This window comes from Parasteatoda tepidariorum, chromosome 1 (assembly GCF_043381705.1).
Source record: "Parasteatoda tepidariorum isolate YZ-2023 chromosome 1, CAS_Ptep_4.0, whole genome shotgun sequence".
Taxonomy (NCBI): Eukaryota; Metazoa; Arthropoda; class Arachnida; order Araneae; family Theridiidae; genus Parasteatoda; species Parasteatoda tepidariorum.
Genome location: NC_092204.1, coordinates 102,397,928 through 102,416,182, shown reverse-complemented (window position 1 = coordinate 102,416,182; position 18,255 = coordinate 102,397,928). Strand labels below are relative to the sequence as shown.

At 28.1% G+C, this 18,255-nt stretch overlaps 1 protein-coding gene across 1 annotated transcript in view; it reads left to right on the top strand.

The window, feature by feature from the left end:
* Positions 1-5,868: 5,868 nt before the first annotated feature.
* Positions 5,869-18,255, top strand: part of LOC107437975 (D(1) dopamine receptor) — a 105,828-nt gene continuing 93,441 nt past the window's right edge. The window contains exon 1 of the mRNA XM_071184466.1: positions 5,869-6,109. Coding sequence (XP_071040567.1) covers positions 5,968-6,109 — 142 coding nt within the window. The 5' untranslated portion in view covers positions 5,869-5,967. The remainder of the gene's footprint in view (positions 6,110-18,255) is intronic.

The following is an 18,255-nucleotide window of genomic DNA, read 5'->3' as shown; positions in this document are numbered from 1 at the left end:
AAAAGTTATTCTTTGGTAATTTTATTTCTGCATTTTTTGAAGCTAACAGCAGATGATTTCGAAATCCATGAGTGGAAAAACAGCCTCACAACCACCTTAAAAAAATGAATTTAGTTAGTTAGAAGTGTACTCCCCAGCAACTGAAATCTGTAGTTCAAATGTTTGAATCGAACTTCAGACTTTTCTCAAAGCTCGACTCTGACTTATACTCGTTTAAATTCTTTTTTTCACTGAATCCTTTCAAACTATTCATAATGTTGCTGAAGTTTCAGATTAAAAAAACTGCGTCATATGCGGAAAAATGATTAAAATATCGTTTTTAATAGACATGTTTTATTTAAAGATTTCAAGTATTGTTATGATGAATCAAAGTTTCAGAATAGCAGGGTATTTGTAAGTTGCAGTTCTAGTTGTATTTGTTGGGGTGATTTTCTTTTGATCTGATCCGACCCGTCTCAATAACATCTCTAATGATGTAATCACTCTCGAGAATGTCAATTGAATGCAGACAATTCTTTTTTAGCTTCGAATATCCCTTCTTAAACATTGCCACACATTTCTTGTGTCAATTGGACATTTGAAACTAATCACATGTTAAATAAATAATATGATTATACATATTACCTTATACATATATTATATATATACATACATTATAGATATACATATATTATGCATATGCATACATTATAGATATACATGTATTATACATATACATACATTATAGATATGCATATATTATTCATATACATACATTATAGATATACATATATTATTCATATACATACATTATAGATATACATATATTATGCATGTATGATTATACATATTAGACTAAAGTAATGAGATATTACTTGATTAAGAACTTCATTCGCTTCAAAAATGTATAAATTGGAAATATTGGAATCTTTCACGCGTTAAAAAACAGGCTATTACTTTCAAGACTTGCTATAGATGAAGGCGAAGAAACAATGATTTGTAATATAAAGTGTGAAGTCGCCAACGAAAAATAGAAAATAAAGTTGAGAAACAAAATTAGAAAAACATCAGTGAGAAGAATAAAAACAACCATGAATAAAAAGCAGAAGAAGAAAAACCACTGTGACCAGAGCATTTTGATGCCCTGGAATCTTGTTTTATTCATAAGACTGCTGATTCCCCTATTAACGATACCCACTTCTCTTCACCACTTCTACATAGCGCGTGGAAATACATTTTACGCTGATTTGCTTCTCTCTGCCACTGGGGTTTTCCTTGTTCTGCTTTTCATCTTTCTTCTCCCTCGGGTTCTGTGGTTTTTCTAGTTTTGCTTCTCATCTTAATCGTTCTGTTTTTCGTTCGAAAATTTACGTTTTACAATTCAAATCACTTTTTCTTTTTCTCTTTCTTGTCTGCAAGTCTTGAAAATGGACACCTGTTTTTGAGGGCTCAAAACATGCCGACTGTTATTTTCAATTTGTATATTATTAAATAGAATAAATTTTTAAACAAGTCATAAATCACTTGGTTGTGTCGATTCACGTGTCTGTGCATGGACAGAGTGAGGGCTTTAAGGCCTGGGTTTATTATCAGCTTGAATCAGTTTTGAGATCAGATTTAATTGGATACGTGAAAGAAATTTCATGCGTTTGTCGAACCTGATTGGCTGACCAATGCACGACGTCATTTGCGAGCATCCAGTTGAAGATGTGGAATCATCCTTTAAATGCTTGAAGAGCGAGACGAATGACTGTATATCAAGACTTTTTATAAAAATCGGATAACGCAATACTTCAGCAGCTTTAACAACAGGAACGTGTCATATTAATTAAACTTACTTTAAAAGTTTAAAGAATATGTTAACATTTAAAATTTCTAATTTTCGCTGTTGGTGATACAGTTTTTTCGTCCACCACTATAAGTATTCATAAATTTCTATTGCATGATTCGATTTAAAGATATTTCATTTAAAACTAAATTTATACAAAAAATTACAATAATTATCTACTACAACAATGTAAACAGTCACATTTAAAGTTACATCTAACATAAAAGTTGATAGAAAAATGTCAAGAATTATATTTAAAGAAAAAATATTGAAATTGTGCGAAACCATAGAATGAAAAGAGCTAAACATGAAAACTATATTTTGCGCACACATATAAGCATTTAATTCCATCAACATTCTTCGGCAAATGTTCATAAACAAAGAATTTAAATCAAATGACACGTTATAAACCATTATCTTTGTAATTAACGTTGTATCTTCATTTAATAAATAAGGCTTCGGAATGTTTGAATCAAAAGGTAATCATTATTAAAATATATAATTTGTATTTATTTAATACTGACAGTATTTTTTTCATAAAAGTATTATCAAATTATTATATTTCTAACTATTTTAGTAGTAATAAATGTGGTTTGGTGACGTTAATTTTTAAAATGTGTTGCCAATTTTTAAAATTAAAACACGTTTTATTTTAAGTAGCAGATACGAACTTGTTAATACAAATGTAACTCGTTAACTTAATTTTTTTTATTATTATTTATGGATTTTCAGAGCTAAGTTTAGGATATATAGACAATAATAGTTCAACCAAATATAGACTCTAAAACGTTAATATACAATAAATAATGTTTTGATAAGAATAATTTTAATGGTTATCATAAATTAATTTCATTCAAGTAATATTTTTGCCCACATAATTATAAACATTTACCTAATTAACATTCCTAAAATCAATGCTTTTTTTGTTGATTTTTCTTAATTATTTGATAAACACTTTTAACTAGCCAAAATAGGAATTGAGCCCCATAATAAAATCATACGTAACAATACATTTAGAGAGTGACTAATTATTCATTTAGATTCCAATAAATGATCTAAATATTTACCTCAGCTTAACACAATTTGAGTAAGAATGTGCATATTTTTTATGGAAAGAATAGCTCAATGTCCCAGAAATGTGTAAAAGTTTTTTCTCAAGCATTTAGTATATTTTTTAAACACATGGCTTTATTGGAAATTAATACATATAATACAGGTAACATATACAAGTGCGAGAATATGAGTAATATGAATACATGAACAATAAGAGTACATAACAACAATACGTGAACAATAAACGAGAACAGTGAATATTAAAGATAACAAAATTTAAGAGAACTATAATGAGTGTCAGACAAATGGAGACAAGAGAGTCCTACAGAGAATATATTATGCTTCTAGCATCCCTATATAACTTTAGAATATCGCCATTACTTTGAGATTCTTTATTGAGTCCTGTGCATGATAGTTAATGTTCAGCATTCATCTTACCTGCTCAGCAGATTTGACATTCACTTGTTAAAAGGATGTCAATGCTGTTTAGATGTTCTGCTAAACAATCATGCCCAGTTTTAAGCCTGAAATTAGGAACGGATTCCATACGGGATGTATGAAACTTTATAGGATCTTTTCCCAGCGTTTTCCTTTGAATAGTAATTCGTGCTCTGTTTTGTGTGCTGTATTAATTTGATTCAAAATGTGCTTCTTTAAAATCTTGTAGGGAGAGGTAAAGTTTTTCTTGTGTACCCATCTTTGCTAAAGAGTCAGCTTTCGTTACCTGCGTGTGATGGGATCCATTGAAATACTCTTATTTTTATTTCTTTTATAACCGTCGTTGAACAGCCGATCCAATTTTTGCTTTTACGATTGCTCATGTTCAACGCCTTGTCATTCTGAACCCAATCCAGAAGACAAGGGAACTCCTGGATCAAGTAGGGAGAGAAATTGGCCTTCGTGGAGGACTTTTAGATGGAACTAACCCGTATTAGCGTTACATGGAGAGGAAACCCACGAAAACTTCTCACGGTTAGCCTGATGGCAAGGAGACTCTAACCCACGATCTGTCTACTACAGAGGATATATTACGTCAGCACTGCAGTTGGGGCAACCCATATACGGAATTCGTATCGACCAGCCATCGCCGGGATTCGAACCCGGCCCATCTCATTGGAAGACGAACTCTCTATCACCTGAGCCATCACTGCTCACTATTAATTTATTGTTATTTTTAGAGGATTTGATTGTTTGTTTACTATGTGAAATGATACAAAATTCGGTTCCTGCAGCCAAAATTGTTAGTCATTTATCACCACCCAGGAGACACGTGTGAATAAAGGGTTTCACGGATGCGAGTAACATTACCTTTCTATTTTGTTACCACTTTTAAAATAATGTATAACAATGGTAAGAAAAAATGAAAATATGTATTTTGATACAGTTTATGTATTTGTATATATTTGTAAAATATATTTTTTCATAATTTTTTATTTCCCAGACTGTACATATTAATTAAGATTTACTAATTTCAGTAGCTGTTGGAATGTAAAGCATGTAAAATATGTCTAAAATATAAACATGTGAAGCGTAAACTATGTTAAAACAATTTGACGTCGTTATGAGAAATAATATTTACTTCTAAAACGTTTAGTGTGTCTTATAAATATGAAGAAAAAAACGCACTGCCTGCATTGTTCTTATATAGATATTTAAAAAAGAAAAGATTCAGTCAATAATTTTTAAAAGTAAAAAACGCAGTGTAATTATACGACTACAACTTGAAAATTACGAGATTAAAAAAAATAAGGCAACTCAAAAATGCCCGCCTAAATTTGCAAAAGTTGCTATAGTTTATTTTTAAAGTCGTAACTCATTTTTTCCCTTCAAAATAAGCAATTTTTAAAGAAAAAAAAATTATTAACTCCTAACTGTTAAACTCATTAGTTTAAGGCAGTGTTTCCCAAACTTACGACTTTTGTGTACCCTTTCTAAATTTTTCGTAACGCTGTGTACCACCAATAAAAAAAAATTATGTATTTTTTACTTTAAAAAATTGCACAAAAGTTAAAAATCACCACTGGCTGTTGAAACCACTAATTATTAACTCTTTAACTCTGCAAAAAATAGCCAATAGAAAAATACGTAACCGTAAATTTTCATGTCTAGCTTTGTTTTTAGATAAAAGTTTTTGAAATTTTCGTTTGCTGCAAGATATTTCGCATAAGAACGCGTACCTCCGCTAAACTGTTCCCGTACCCCTGGGGGTACGCGTACCACACTTTGGGAAACACTGGTTTAAGGTAAAGAATATCAAGATGATAGCAAAAGTAAACTAATAAGAAAAGAAAATATGAATGGTAAAAAGTGTATATATTAAAAAAGTAAAAATGCACCTTTAAATTGTAATAAAAATTAGTTTTACTTTTTATTTAAATTTTGTAGGGTTTATAATTTTAATCCAAAATATATATCTCATTCTGATTCCTTGAAATATGATTTTTTTTATTCCTTAACTAATTTTAAATACTAATTTTGAAGTGAAATTAATCGAAAACTTGATACAATTTTTTAACAGTAGCTCTTAGCATTTTTTTAATTAATATTTATCATAATGATTTTAACTTTTCATCAAGGTAAAATATTCTCTTATTAAACCATACATCAGTTTTTTTCTTTACAAATAATAATGAAAAACATCACAAATTTCATGTTTTTTTCCTTACATTCGAACTTATTTTAATTATTAATTAATTTGTAACAAATCAAACTTTAATTATAAATACTGTGCCATGATTAATATTTACGACTGTGCTCATAATTTTCAAAATTCAGAGCTCGCAATTCTACATTTATCAATTCAAGAATTTCAAAATTAAACCTATGACTTCTCGATTTCACCAAATGATTTCCTGGATTAAAAGAAAAAAAAATTCCATATATTCTTTATTTCTTTTAAGACAGTGTTCTCGTCAATTAATCATTTACGCGCGGCTCACATTTCTTGGCGCTCAACACACCTGTGATTCATTGCAGTGGCGGCCGCCAAGATTGTCAAATTGGCGCACAGTTCACGGAGATAGGAAAGCGAAAGAGGCGCGCTACGGATTCTTTATGAGGAGTTGGAGTAAAAGGGGTGCACAGTGGCGGCTCACTAGTGTTATGCCATGAGGGCTTTTGACGCCTCTTATATGGCAGGCGGCATGGATGCCTACGCCCTGCGGAACAATGGCTCAGCATCGATGAGCCCTGGCACAGAAGTTCCACAGCCCTCTCCTCTTTATGAAGATCGCGACGAAGAAAGTGAAGGTAAATTTTTTTTTTTTTTTTTTTTATGCACGACACTGATTTTTGTAAAACTTTATTTTGTTTAAAACAATATTTTTAATACCTTAATAATAGTAATTTTCAGCACAAAAAATTTATTTGCAAAACTTTGTTTGTTTAAAATAATTTTTCTAAGCGGCAATATATATTTAAAAAGGGAACAAATCTATGGCATTTATGAATTCATGTAATAATTTTTGGGAAATATTTCAAAGCTTAATTTTATGCGTATTAATTAAAAATTATTCCTAAATTTCTTTATTTTTTAAAAAAATAAGTTACAAGTATGCAACCTTTTTGACGCAACTTAGTTTCACTTATTAATATTTTCAAATAAAAAATAAATAATTAATATTAAATGATTAATAATTTCTAAAGTAAATTTTTTTGAAAACTCTAAAAATTATTCGAGTTAAAACTTTATTTAAAATATTAAGAAAATATTACTTTTATTAGTTGCATGCAATTATATTCTTAAAAAACTTTTCGTAAAGCTTTTCAGGAAAAACAATTACGCTCAGTGATTTCATTTAGATGTTTGTCGATTTTTATTGTTGTTATATTGCCGCACTCTTTCAGAATCACACTCTTTTAGAATCTATTTAAAAAGTGAACAAATATATGTCATTTATTAGTTCCGTTAAAATCAAGTAATGCATAAATTATTTTTTGAAAAACTTCACCGCTAAGTTTTGTGAATATTGGCTACAGATTATTTCTTCATTTATTTATTTTCATAAAAAAAAGAAAATAAATTTTAAAATGTGCAACCCTTTTTATGCAATTTGCCTTCGTTTTATAATATTTTCGTAAAACTTTTTCTTCGTACTAATTTGTGCAAATAAATTAATAAATTTTTTTTATTAAAGCAAATTTATTCAAAAAACTCTAAAATTTATTCGAGTTTGTACTTTATTTTAAATTTTATAAGATTGTTACAATCATTAATTGCAGTAAAATTATATTTTTAAAAATTAACTTTTCGTAAAGTTTTTCCTCAAAAAATTTTGTTTGGAGTGATTTCATGGAAATATCTGTCGATTTCTATTGCAATTACATTTTAAACAGCATTCTTTTAGTTTTTGTATGTATTTTAAATTTATTTATAAAAATACTCATATGCTTGCTCGCTATAGCATTTATAAGGGCATTATTTTTTAAAAAAAAGCTCGAAGATTAAAATTGACATGATCGATTACAAAAATATTTGATGTGAGTAAAAAAAGAATTATTGTAATAAATCTCACACATAATGTAATAACTCCCTTCATGTTTAAAATTTATAAAGATGCTTAAACACATAACTATAAAAATGTGGGTTGCAAAATGCGAAATGTGAATAACAGAAAATCTGCTTTAAATTTTTCAGAACAAATATCCTATTCTTCAGAGTTTTCTCTTTGCAAACGATTTTAGCTTCCGAAGAACTCATTAAATTTCTAAATTTTAGCTCATTTGCATTCAATTCTGTAAATTTATGCATATTTAAAATCCTTTCTTTAACAAATAAGTTTATTTAAGATTTTAACAAGTTATATAGTTTAATAATTTTAGTAATTTAAAAGTAATCGTTATGGTTGAAACTAAAGCAGATAAGAATTTTAATTCTTCGATTGCTATCTGATGTGATTTACTATTTATTCTAATAAAGTAAGAAGAAATAACGGGTCCTTAAAATAAGAGGGCATTAAAATTTTTATTTGATATAATTTTGAAGCATGCAGCGAAATATTTCGTCAAGGAATTTGTTTTTTTTATTTTTTATTTTATTTGTCTCTTTTTTTTTCAAAGAACTTAATAAAAAGCAGTATTTCTTTTTTTTTTTCTATATCAAACGTTTCATAAAGTTCGTGATCAACGCAATAAATTCACTTTTGGTTTTCAACTCTGTATTTAACAAGCTCCTAAACAAAATTTTATGTTTTATGAATTTTTTAAATAACATTTCTTAACTAAAAAAGTAAAACAATTTTTTAAAAAAATCGTAACTTTGAGAATCTTATTTTTTAAAGTTAACGTATCTGAGAAAAAAGTACCTACTAACAGCAGTCCTTGGATTTACATGGGTTTCATATATTTTTTTAAAAATTGCTTTCAAAAATGAATCAGTATATTAAGTGCAAAGTAAAACTTAAGGGAAAATTAAAATTATCGTAAATCTGACCAATTAAGGACAATCAGAGCAACTGTGGAGTTAAAATCTACAAAAACAGTTTATTTTTAGAATTCAAAGCTGTTGTACGTTTTGATGCACCTTTAAAATGCATTTCTACAGATTATTATCTGGTTTGAGAGATATATTAATCATTTTAGATAAAAAAACATGTGTACCTGCTTCTATTTTTTATCGGTTATTCTTCGTTTATCATAGATTTATAGAGTAACTATCTATGTTAGGTATTTCCCGGAAATACGTGTAAAAAAGAGTGAAAACACCACAAGAAATTGGTGGGGGGTGAGAAGGGGGAAAACAAATTGCTGTTATCAAGATTCTTCGTGATTATTAAAACACAAAAAAGACTTTAAGTTTCCAAACACTGATTTTATGTATCAGTGATAATATTTAATAATGATCATTGTTCATAGCACTGAAACCTCTACCTGTTTTTAACTAGTTTTTATGCAAGATTTTACGCCTTTACTGTTTATTATAATTTTTAAAATTACCTTAAGCTTAAAAGCTAACTTTATATAGCTTTTCAATATTTTCGTTACTAATTTTTGTAATTTAAATATTACATTCATTCTTAATTTTTTTTTGAAAAAATAAACTCAACTTTTTATTATTATTCTTAAATATTGAATTATTTAAGGAAAAATACAATTTTGAAATGATTTTATTTAATATATTTTAAAAATCAGTAAAAATTCTGCTTTACATTAATAAGTTATTAGTAATTATCGTAACTTTCCTATTCTGTAATTTCAGTAAAGTCATGATTATCGAACTTTTAAAACCATTAGAGAATGGTAAAATGAAAAAAAAAAATTTCTTTTTTTAAGAAGAAATTACTTATTTTAAAAAAATATAAAAATAATTATTTAAAAATTATTGTATGTGAAACAAAAATAGTTAATGTTTAGAAATTGATAAAATATGCAATTTACAATAGTGTTTATAAAAATTAAATGATATAGTTTCCAAATGATTATTTTGTTTTAGATAGTTTGACTTTTAAAATGTAAAAGTAGTTTTCTACTTATTTCATTCCACAAAGTATACATTTCGTAAATAATATGACTGCTTCTTTAAGGAAAGTTGTTTTAATAGTAAGATTTGTCTAAATTTATGCAATTTTCTAAACAATTTTTAAATATCTCATAATTATTAATTAGTTTGCTAATTTAGAAAAATTTTAAATCGTAAAGGAATGAAACAAAAACAAAATAAATACATTTCACTTCAATTGATTCAACTGTTAGGCAATTATTATGCTAATTTGTTGAGGGTGAATATTAATTAATTTGATAAATTTACCATAACTGCATTACAAATTGCATCACTTGAGACAGATTGAACTTATATTGTGTTTTTTTTAAATTCCTCCGTGTTTTTAATTTTTGAATCAGAGAGGAACCCTGATTTGAGATTTAAACTGTTCATTTCTCTAAGCATAGGCGAGAGAGGACAAGTTTTAGTTTTTTTACTGAGACAAGTTAGTTGCTTTTTGATTTTTCTATACTACCTACATCAAATATGACTCATGCAGCGGATATTTAAACTTCTAAATTAGAAACAAATGATGAAAAATGTTGCCAATAATAGTTTTTTAAAGAAAGACTTCCAATTTACAACGTATAAGGGAGTAAGTTGATATTTATTTCAAATTAAATACATAGATAACAGTGTAAATATTTCAATCAATTAGAAGGTTTTTTTCTGATGAAACTTTCATAAGATTATAACATTTTGCATAAAAAAATGTATTTGATTACTGAATTTTTAAGAAAAAAATTGATATAATCCTCATAAAAAATGAGATTATTAATTTGTAATTTTTTTTTCTGATATAGAATAGCCATTTATAAATTTTCATTAAGCTCGAGACCTTCTGTATACCAACACGATTGTTATACCAAACGATCTGCCTGACCCTTCTATATAATATTTATTGTTAAACATTTCAGCTCATTATTCAGCTGTTAACAGCTGTAACTGTTATTGAGCATTTTATCTATCGCTACTCTTGAAAACGCTTCAATATATTTTAGTACACTGAACAGAAAAATGGCCAAAACAACGTTCCTTTTAGGAAATCAATATTTTCGCAAAAATTTCATTTGGAAGCAACTACTCACAATGAAGATCTTTAGATGGTCAAATAGTAAGAGTTCATTGTACCCTGAGAAATAAAGTAAGATCAGAACTACAAGAATATGGAGAAAATTTAGCGTGTTTCTAGATCTATTGGAGCACCAAAAACTTGGTAATTATTATACAAGTGATTTGGTAATGATCTTGGGTAGAATTAGCATTGTTCTATATTATGCTTTTAAGCTTGGTAAATGTGGTAAAATTTCGTAATTTTATTATGATAACTTTGAGCATGGCATAAAAATAATTTATTCCGTTAAATTTACTTTTCAGATTTTTGTTTTTTTACTAAATGTATGGTAATAAGAACTATAATTTTGAAACTTTTAAATAAGCAGTTCTAGAATTTCCGCTAAACCGTTACAGAATTCCCAATAAAACCTTACCACATACTGTAAAAAGTTTTGGTGAATGATTGCAACCATTTTTAGTGTTGATCAAAACTAAAAAAATTTTTCAGTGCAAAAAAAAATATTTTTTTATTTACATTTTCACTGCTATAGTTTTATATTCGCTTTTTGTTTGTTTTCGTATTGACAACACATATTTTAATACACATTAGAATGAATTTATGCTTTCATTTTAAAAACATTTCGTTTAAAAAACGTGCTCTACAGTTCTCTAAACTAATATAATTCTCTACTTGAAAATGTATTTGTAGTTTACCTCAACATCGAGGATGGGCTCAACCATATACCAAAATTTTGCAGCGTATTAACTGCTAAATTACCAAATAAACGGTTTAAATCTCGTATATCTTGAATTTATTAACCTAAATTATAATTTACTTTACCAGAAATGCCATTACTATATATTACAGTAATTTTCCAGAATTTTTTCTTTCTGTACTTATGTAAGAAGATTCTATGTTTAAATTTCGCACTATTTTTTCAATTTTCTGTCTTTTTATTTACTATATTCCGTGTGTATTTTTTAACCGTTTTTCCATTACAGAACCGTACTGTAATTTTACCAGATTTTTTTTCTCTGTTTAGTGGAGCTTAAAAGTTGAAATTACATAGTTTGTCATATCTCCAATCTTCAGATGCACCTGGTTAAGAAAATCACTGCTATCTTTCAAAAAATTTTACTATTCGTAAAAATTTGTGTGACATTAAGAAAGTTTTGCCGATTATCTATGTTGCGCTGAACTCTAGAAAATTGACTACGATTTAACAAGAACAGAACTCGCCTTTTCTAAAGGCGAGTATTCTCTCATCAATTATAAAAATGTTATTCGTACAATTGAGTACTTGTACTTAAAGAAGAGGGAGAAGATCATTGATACCCAGATACGTGACCTATGACCTCAGCTCCAGCTGATCATTTATAAACAAGATTGCGTGTTAAAGTCGCAAAGTCTCTCCTGATAAATTATAATGTTAATTAATTTGAAATTAATTAAATACAACACCGTATAACCCATCGAATTTGTTAAAATGAAATTATTTTTCTTCTACGTTTTCTACTAAACTTAGATTTATTATTTGTTTACGTATTTTATGGTAACCGTAACATATTTTGTGTACCTGGCAGCTTCGATGCGTAATTAGTTTATGTACTACATGGCTCCGTTCCTGACTTTGTGCTACGCTAGAAATATTCAGCGAAGGAATTGACATCTTTGTGAAAGAAATTAGAATATGTCACTTAAGAGAATTGATACTTGACGGGCTTGGTTTACTCGAAATGGAATGGAAAGAACAGTTGCTAACGTAAGCAAATGCCACTTTTCAATAACTAATCATAGTCGAGACCCTCGAACTACGTAACTTGCTGGTATCCTATTAGGAGTGCCGAAAAATTGAAGTTAAATGCTGAATTCATGCAAAAATATAGATTAAGATTAGGTGCTTTTAAATAATCATTCAGAAAAGTAGGAATCTTCTCGTGACACCTCTGTCGCTCTACACCAGTGTTTCTTAACCTTTTCGGTAGAATAGACCCCTTTTAAAAATTTTAAGAAGTCACGGACCACCCCCAGTGAGAAAAATAATTGCAAAAAACATCAATAATTAGAAAACATACAATTTTATTATTTTAATAGTACACAAAATTTTTAAAATAAATATTTTTAATGTGAAGGTTGTTGCTGCTTTTCCTAAATTCATAAATTGAATTGAGGAATGGTTTTCAACAAAGCAACGCGCAAGATTCAATCGATTTCGATGCTTTGTTTTCATTGTAACAAGTGTAGAAAATCCGGTTTCGCAAAGATACACTGTAGCAAACGGAATTATAGCTGCCACCGCTCATTTTACAAGCAATGGGAGGGCTTCCAAATATTTTAAAAATTAGGAGTAGTCGGCGGATCCCCAAAATTTGACCCATGGACCCCTAAAGGGTCCATGAACCACAGGTTAAGAAACCCTACTCTACACTGTACGTTCACTGTCTTTTTACAGATTCCCCTTTATATATTACGGCTTAAAACTGTTTTGTTGACAAAATGCTTTTTTTTCTGTTATTCGTGCTAATCATAAACGGGTTGAAACCGTTAATACAAATTCTAATTTTGCTATACAGTTTTGCTTACCATCTGTTAACTCTATTATTTTTAAATCATTTTACCTTTTATTTACTATACTTATTCTTACTTGTCAGCAATTATTTTACGGTCTTGAATATCATTTAAAGAACTGCAAATTCGACTTATTTATATCTGTCATATTCAGACTCTACCAGATTATTATATTTCTTTCTGTTTTTTGGTAAGTTTATTCGCCAAACATTTTCTTACGGGTTAAGTTAAGCATTTTTTCACTTAAATATCTAAATAAGTAAGACGTTTTTATTTTCATACTAAGGCATTAGCGCTGCAATAGCTCAGGGTACAGAGCACTCCCCTCTCAATTATTTGACCCAGGTTCGATTCTCAGCGCCGTCCAGTTATACGAATGCTGCTCTCGGCTTACACCCACCTTAATGCTGACATAGTTATTTTATAGAGTTTTTTTTGTTAAAGTTGCAGACTTTGTTAAAATAACAGTATTTGTTTGTTAAAACAAAATTCCTTTCTGCTTAAGAAACAGGCGTCTATCACAGTATTTTCTGTGAAATAAACAGTTTTATTCTGACACACGTGCTAACACATTTTTCGGTAAATTTAACAGATATTTTTTACTGCGTCTTCTGTTTTAAAACTTCTAAAGTTCTGCACGCAAATAAATGTTTCAAATGTTGAACTATTTATAAAAGAAGCAAAGCAAAGAAAACATACATTTTATCCACATATATTTCAACATTTAAAGTACTCTTTTTCTTCGCATACTCAGAATAGCTAGAAGTTTATTTTAGCATATTTAACTGGATCTGTGACACTTTCTCTGTTACCGGGGGAAAAAATTGAAAACAACGAGGTATGAAAGGCGTATATTTTTCGGCTGCTCTTTGATTTATGGTTCCTGAATCAAGTCTTATGTTTCATAGTCACGATAGACCTTTAAATACAGTACCTTTTTTTACGATTTTTCAAAATGTTCTGAATAACAACAGCTATTTTGAGAAGTAGGGAAATAAAATGTAACGATTTAGAGTTATAGCAAATCTGTCATGTGGTACTTTTTTGCCATTTACTACTCAAAAATGCTTTTAAGTAAATTCTGGAAACATTTTTTTTCAATGATCTTTTTTTAGTAACGTGCGTCATAGCGTAACACTGTCAAATGTATGTTTCTAAAAAAGAACAACAAATCAGGTATAAAACATAATTCAGTGGAATGTTTTTACTCTTTTTTAATTTAATCTATCTAATGGAAACATCTTTCTCTGAAATTTGTTATAAATCCAAAGTTTAAGAGTGATATAGCGTGTGAAAACAAGATGAATTTCTCACTTTTTTAATAGATTTTGCATAAACAAATTTTTGAATTTCAAAATTGCTTCAAAGTATTTTTACATTGAATAATAAATTTCTGACTACTTCTGAGTAATATGAGTGTATAAATATGTACAGATACATTTTTTATTTACTTACCACAAAATTCCCCTTTTTACTTCCGTTTTCAATTTAATTATACTAAGATAACCACATTTATTTTTGGAATTTACTTAAAGCAAATCTTGCTTGAAAAATCAGTTCAGAATAACTTAAGCACTCATATCTTTCTACACTTTTTTGTAAAACATTGCAGATATATTCTGAAAAGCGTTTCAAACTTTTATTATGTAAACAATTTATGGCGTCATTTATCAAAATGAGAACAAATTCATAGAATACAGAAGCAAAATTCTTAGCAATTTATTAATTAAATTCATAAAATTCGCAGTTTCGGATTTGGCTTGCTTGAACTTCTAAAATCATAGTTTTTAATCAAATAAACATGAATTAACAAAGAAACTTTAATACATTTAAATACGATTCTTCACATGTAATTAGCATATAATAGGCAAAAAGAGATATGCAGTTGAAATAGGTTTAGTTAACTTATTTTTCGCTTTCCACTTTTAAACAAAATTAACGGAACGCAAACGTAAGACACGTGAATAAAATTACGCAATAGAATACGAGATACTACATTATGATCCACAGTTTAAGAACCAAAACATGAAACAGAACGCTTTTAAAAAGCACTTAGATAATTGAACAATTAGTGGAAAAGTTTGGTGAATTCCAGGTACCATTTTATTGAAAAAGTTTGGACTAAAGAAAAAAAAACGATTTCTATAAATGGTTTCTCAAAAAAGTAAACTAAGAACTAGTAACAAAAGCACAATAATTAGTTTTCGTTTCAAAAGTATCAGAGTACAAGTATGCATTTTGTGTTTGAATCTTACAAGTAACAAGCGTAAAAATACCATCTTACATAAAATTTTCTTCTTTTTTACCTTTTTCTATGAGTCTTAGCATTAGACATAGTTTAAAACGTTGTTTATTATTTTTTTTCTTTGAGTTTGCTTTTCCCATAAGTTTGGCGCACTATAGTTTCATCCATATTTTATGCATTTAATGTCTATATTCAACCTAATTCTGCTTGACACAGAGAGAAGATTTGAGTACAATGTGAGAACAATTTTGTAGTTTGTTTTCATTATCTTTTTTGTAAGATATAGTTCGATGCTTTATTCTTACGTTTGGTGCTTTTTTATTATTTGTTTGGCGCAGTATAACTGCTTCTAACTCAAATATGATTGACATTAGAAAATGATATTGGTGCAATGTATGAAATTTTCTTTCTTTCTTACTTAACTTCAAATATTGTTCAGATCATTATTTAATTTTTTATCTCTCTTAACTTACGACTATGAGTTTGGCACAGTATAGTCACATCCAGTTATTCTGCTTATAAATTCTACATACAATCTACTTCTCTTTAAAAAGATTATTTTAAGAATTACTTCAACCTTCTGATAAGTTTGAAAATTCCAATGAATTCTCATTACCATAATCATTATTTAATACTACATTGATTTTGTCATTATTTATTATATACAGCATTAAATATTGAAGTAGATTGTTTATTATATATTTGTTATTTATTATCTATTTGTTATTTGTTGTATAGAACAGCAAATAAGTCTAAGTTCGAAGTCTTTTCCGGCATAATAATGTTAATGCAGTATTAGTTCAATTTACCTTCTTACAATTTGAAGAATTTAATCACTTCTGTTTAATATTAATTGCTGTAGAAATGCAATCGACATGTGAGTTATTGTATTCAGTCGTATTGAATAATTCTAGTTCAATTAGTACAGCTATCAGCTGTAGGATTTCTGACACAACTGAGAAAACTATCTTTTAAATGCAAATGCAACTAAAAAAAAGCAAATTAATGTTGATATTACATTACAAAAACAAAAAAAAAAGTATTGTATTTAAAAATTGAGAAAGTAGAAACTTCATTCAATATTTCAATTAAAGTATTGTTCACAGTTATATAATACAATTAAACGAAATGAACTCTTTGCAATTTCTAGAATTTAAATCAGAAAAAAAATCACAACTCTACGAAAATTGGTCCAGATTTGAACCATAATTGTAACTTTATGCACCAGATGGCGCAAATATATTACAACCTTAATGAGCAGTAAATTGAACCATGTTTGAATTAAAGTTAAACCATAGTATCGTGTTATCATGTTTAAAAAATACAATAATGTGATACAACTTCGCCACATATATTAAAGCTGCATAAATATTGACATTGTGGTTCGAAACATTTTTTAAAAGATTTTTAACAGCTAATAGTTATAAAAAAATATCTATGCACTAAAAAAATTTTTATGGTCAAAACTATCCGAATATGGTAAAATTTAACGTATTTCTGCCTCTTTGGAAACACCAAACATCGCTGTAATTTTTACGGAAGTGCTTTGGTAATGATTTTGATAAAATTAACAATATAATGTGGTTTAAGTAACATGTGACAAAATTTGGTGCATGTGGTAAATTTAGGTAATTTTATCATGATACCTTTGAGCATAGCAGAAAAACCATTTATTCGATTAAATTTACGTTTCAGCTTTGCATTTTTTATTGAATGTGATGTGGTATTTTTCAAGCCAGAATTTCAGATAAACTATTATCGTATCAAATGAATCAAATCAATTATCAGTTGAATGGTTTAAATACCGCATATTTTGGTTTTTTCTTTATTAGAAATATAATTATCATTTATCATACACTTCGGTAAACTTAACAGAATTTTTTTCTTGTATATTTGCTATTTTTAATTTAAACTTCCATAGTTTTGAAAAATATTGGGTTGGTAACAAGTTCCACATCTTCTTCATAAAAAAAACTTATAAAGCAATAATTAATTCTCTTTAATTGCCTACAACATCTTCCAGCGTTGAAGTAGATATTTTTTGTTATACCTCTTTCTTTATCGAACTCAATTGGTTGGCCAAAACGAGATACATCTTTGAGAACAAAATTTCCATTTTTAAACTCTGCATAACGATTACGGGAGGTTCTTTCCTGTATGGCATCCTCCTCATACACAGCACAAATGTAACGAACAGCTTTTAAGTTCTTAGAACCTTTATTAAAAGTAAAAAAGAAATGTTGAAAATGCTCAACTTTAAATTGACATTCCATTTTAGTGATCCGAAAATGAACATTTAATAACTCTAACAAAAAATAATATAGATTAGAATAAAACAAAACATCCTCTTCGAATAGTTTAAAAACAACCATTCCCAAAACATTTCATGCCATGCCAAGTTTTAAAATTTGAAGAAAAAACATTGATTTGAGCTGCACAGCTAATTCAAGAGAAAGATTGAGAATAAGAAAATATTTTTTCATTCTCTTATCGTTTTATTTTATTTTACATTTTAATTTCGAAAACACATTTGTGATTTCAAAATAAAAAATCTACCTTTACGTAAGAAAATGACTTGGAAATTATTTGCATAAATCATAGTAGTTCCCAATTACATTAAGATCATGTAGCAATTGAAGTGACTTTTGATAAATATACTTTAATAATGTCACATTAATATCACATTAATGCATTTGATGCATTTCGCTTTAGCTATGCATCGCAGAATGTAATTAACTAGAGTTTCTCCGGCTTTATTTACGATAAAAAGCTTTTGTAATAATTATTCACAACCTTTTCCGTTTTTGTGTGTATATTTTTACTGTGTGAATAATCTCCAAGCTTAATTAGCATTATTCATTGCATAGAAAATGATTGTATCTTTTTATCAATTACATTAATAAGTTTTGGCTAATTCAAAGCAGAATCTGCGAACCATAAAAACCTTGCATTTAAATGCGTATTTAGAAGCATAGTGTCATTTTGGTAGAATATTATTATATACATTTACTAACATTTTATTATATATATATATATATATATAATAA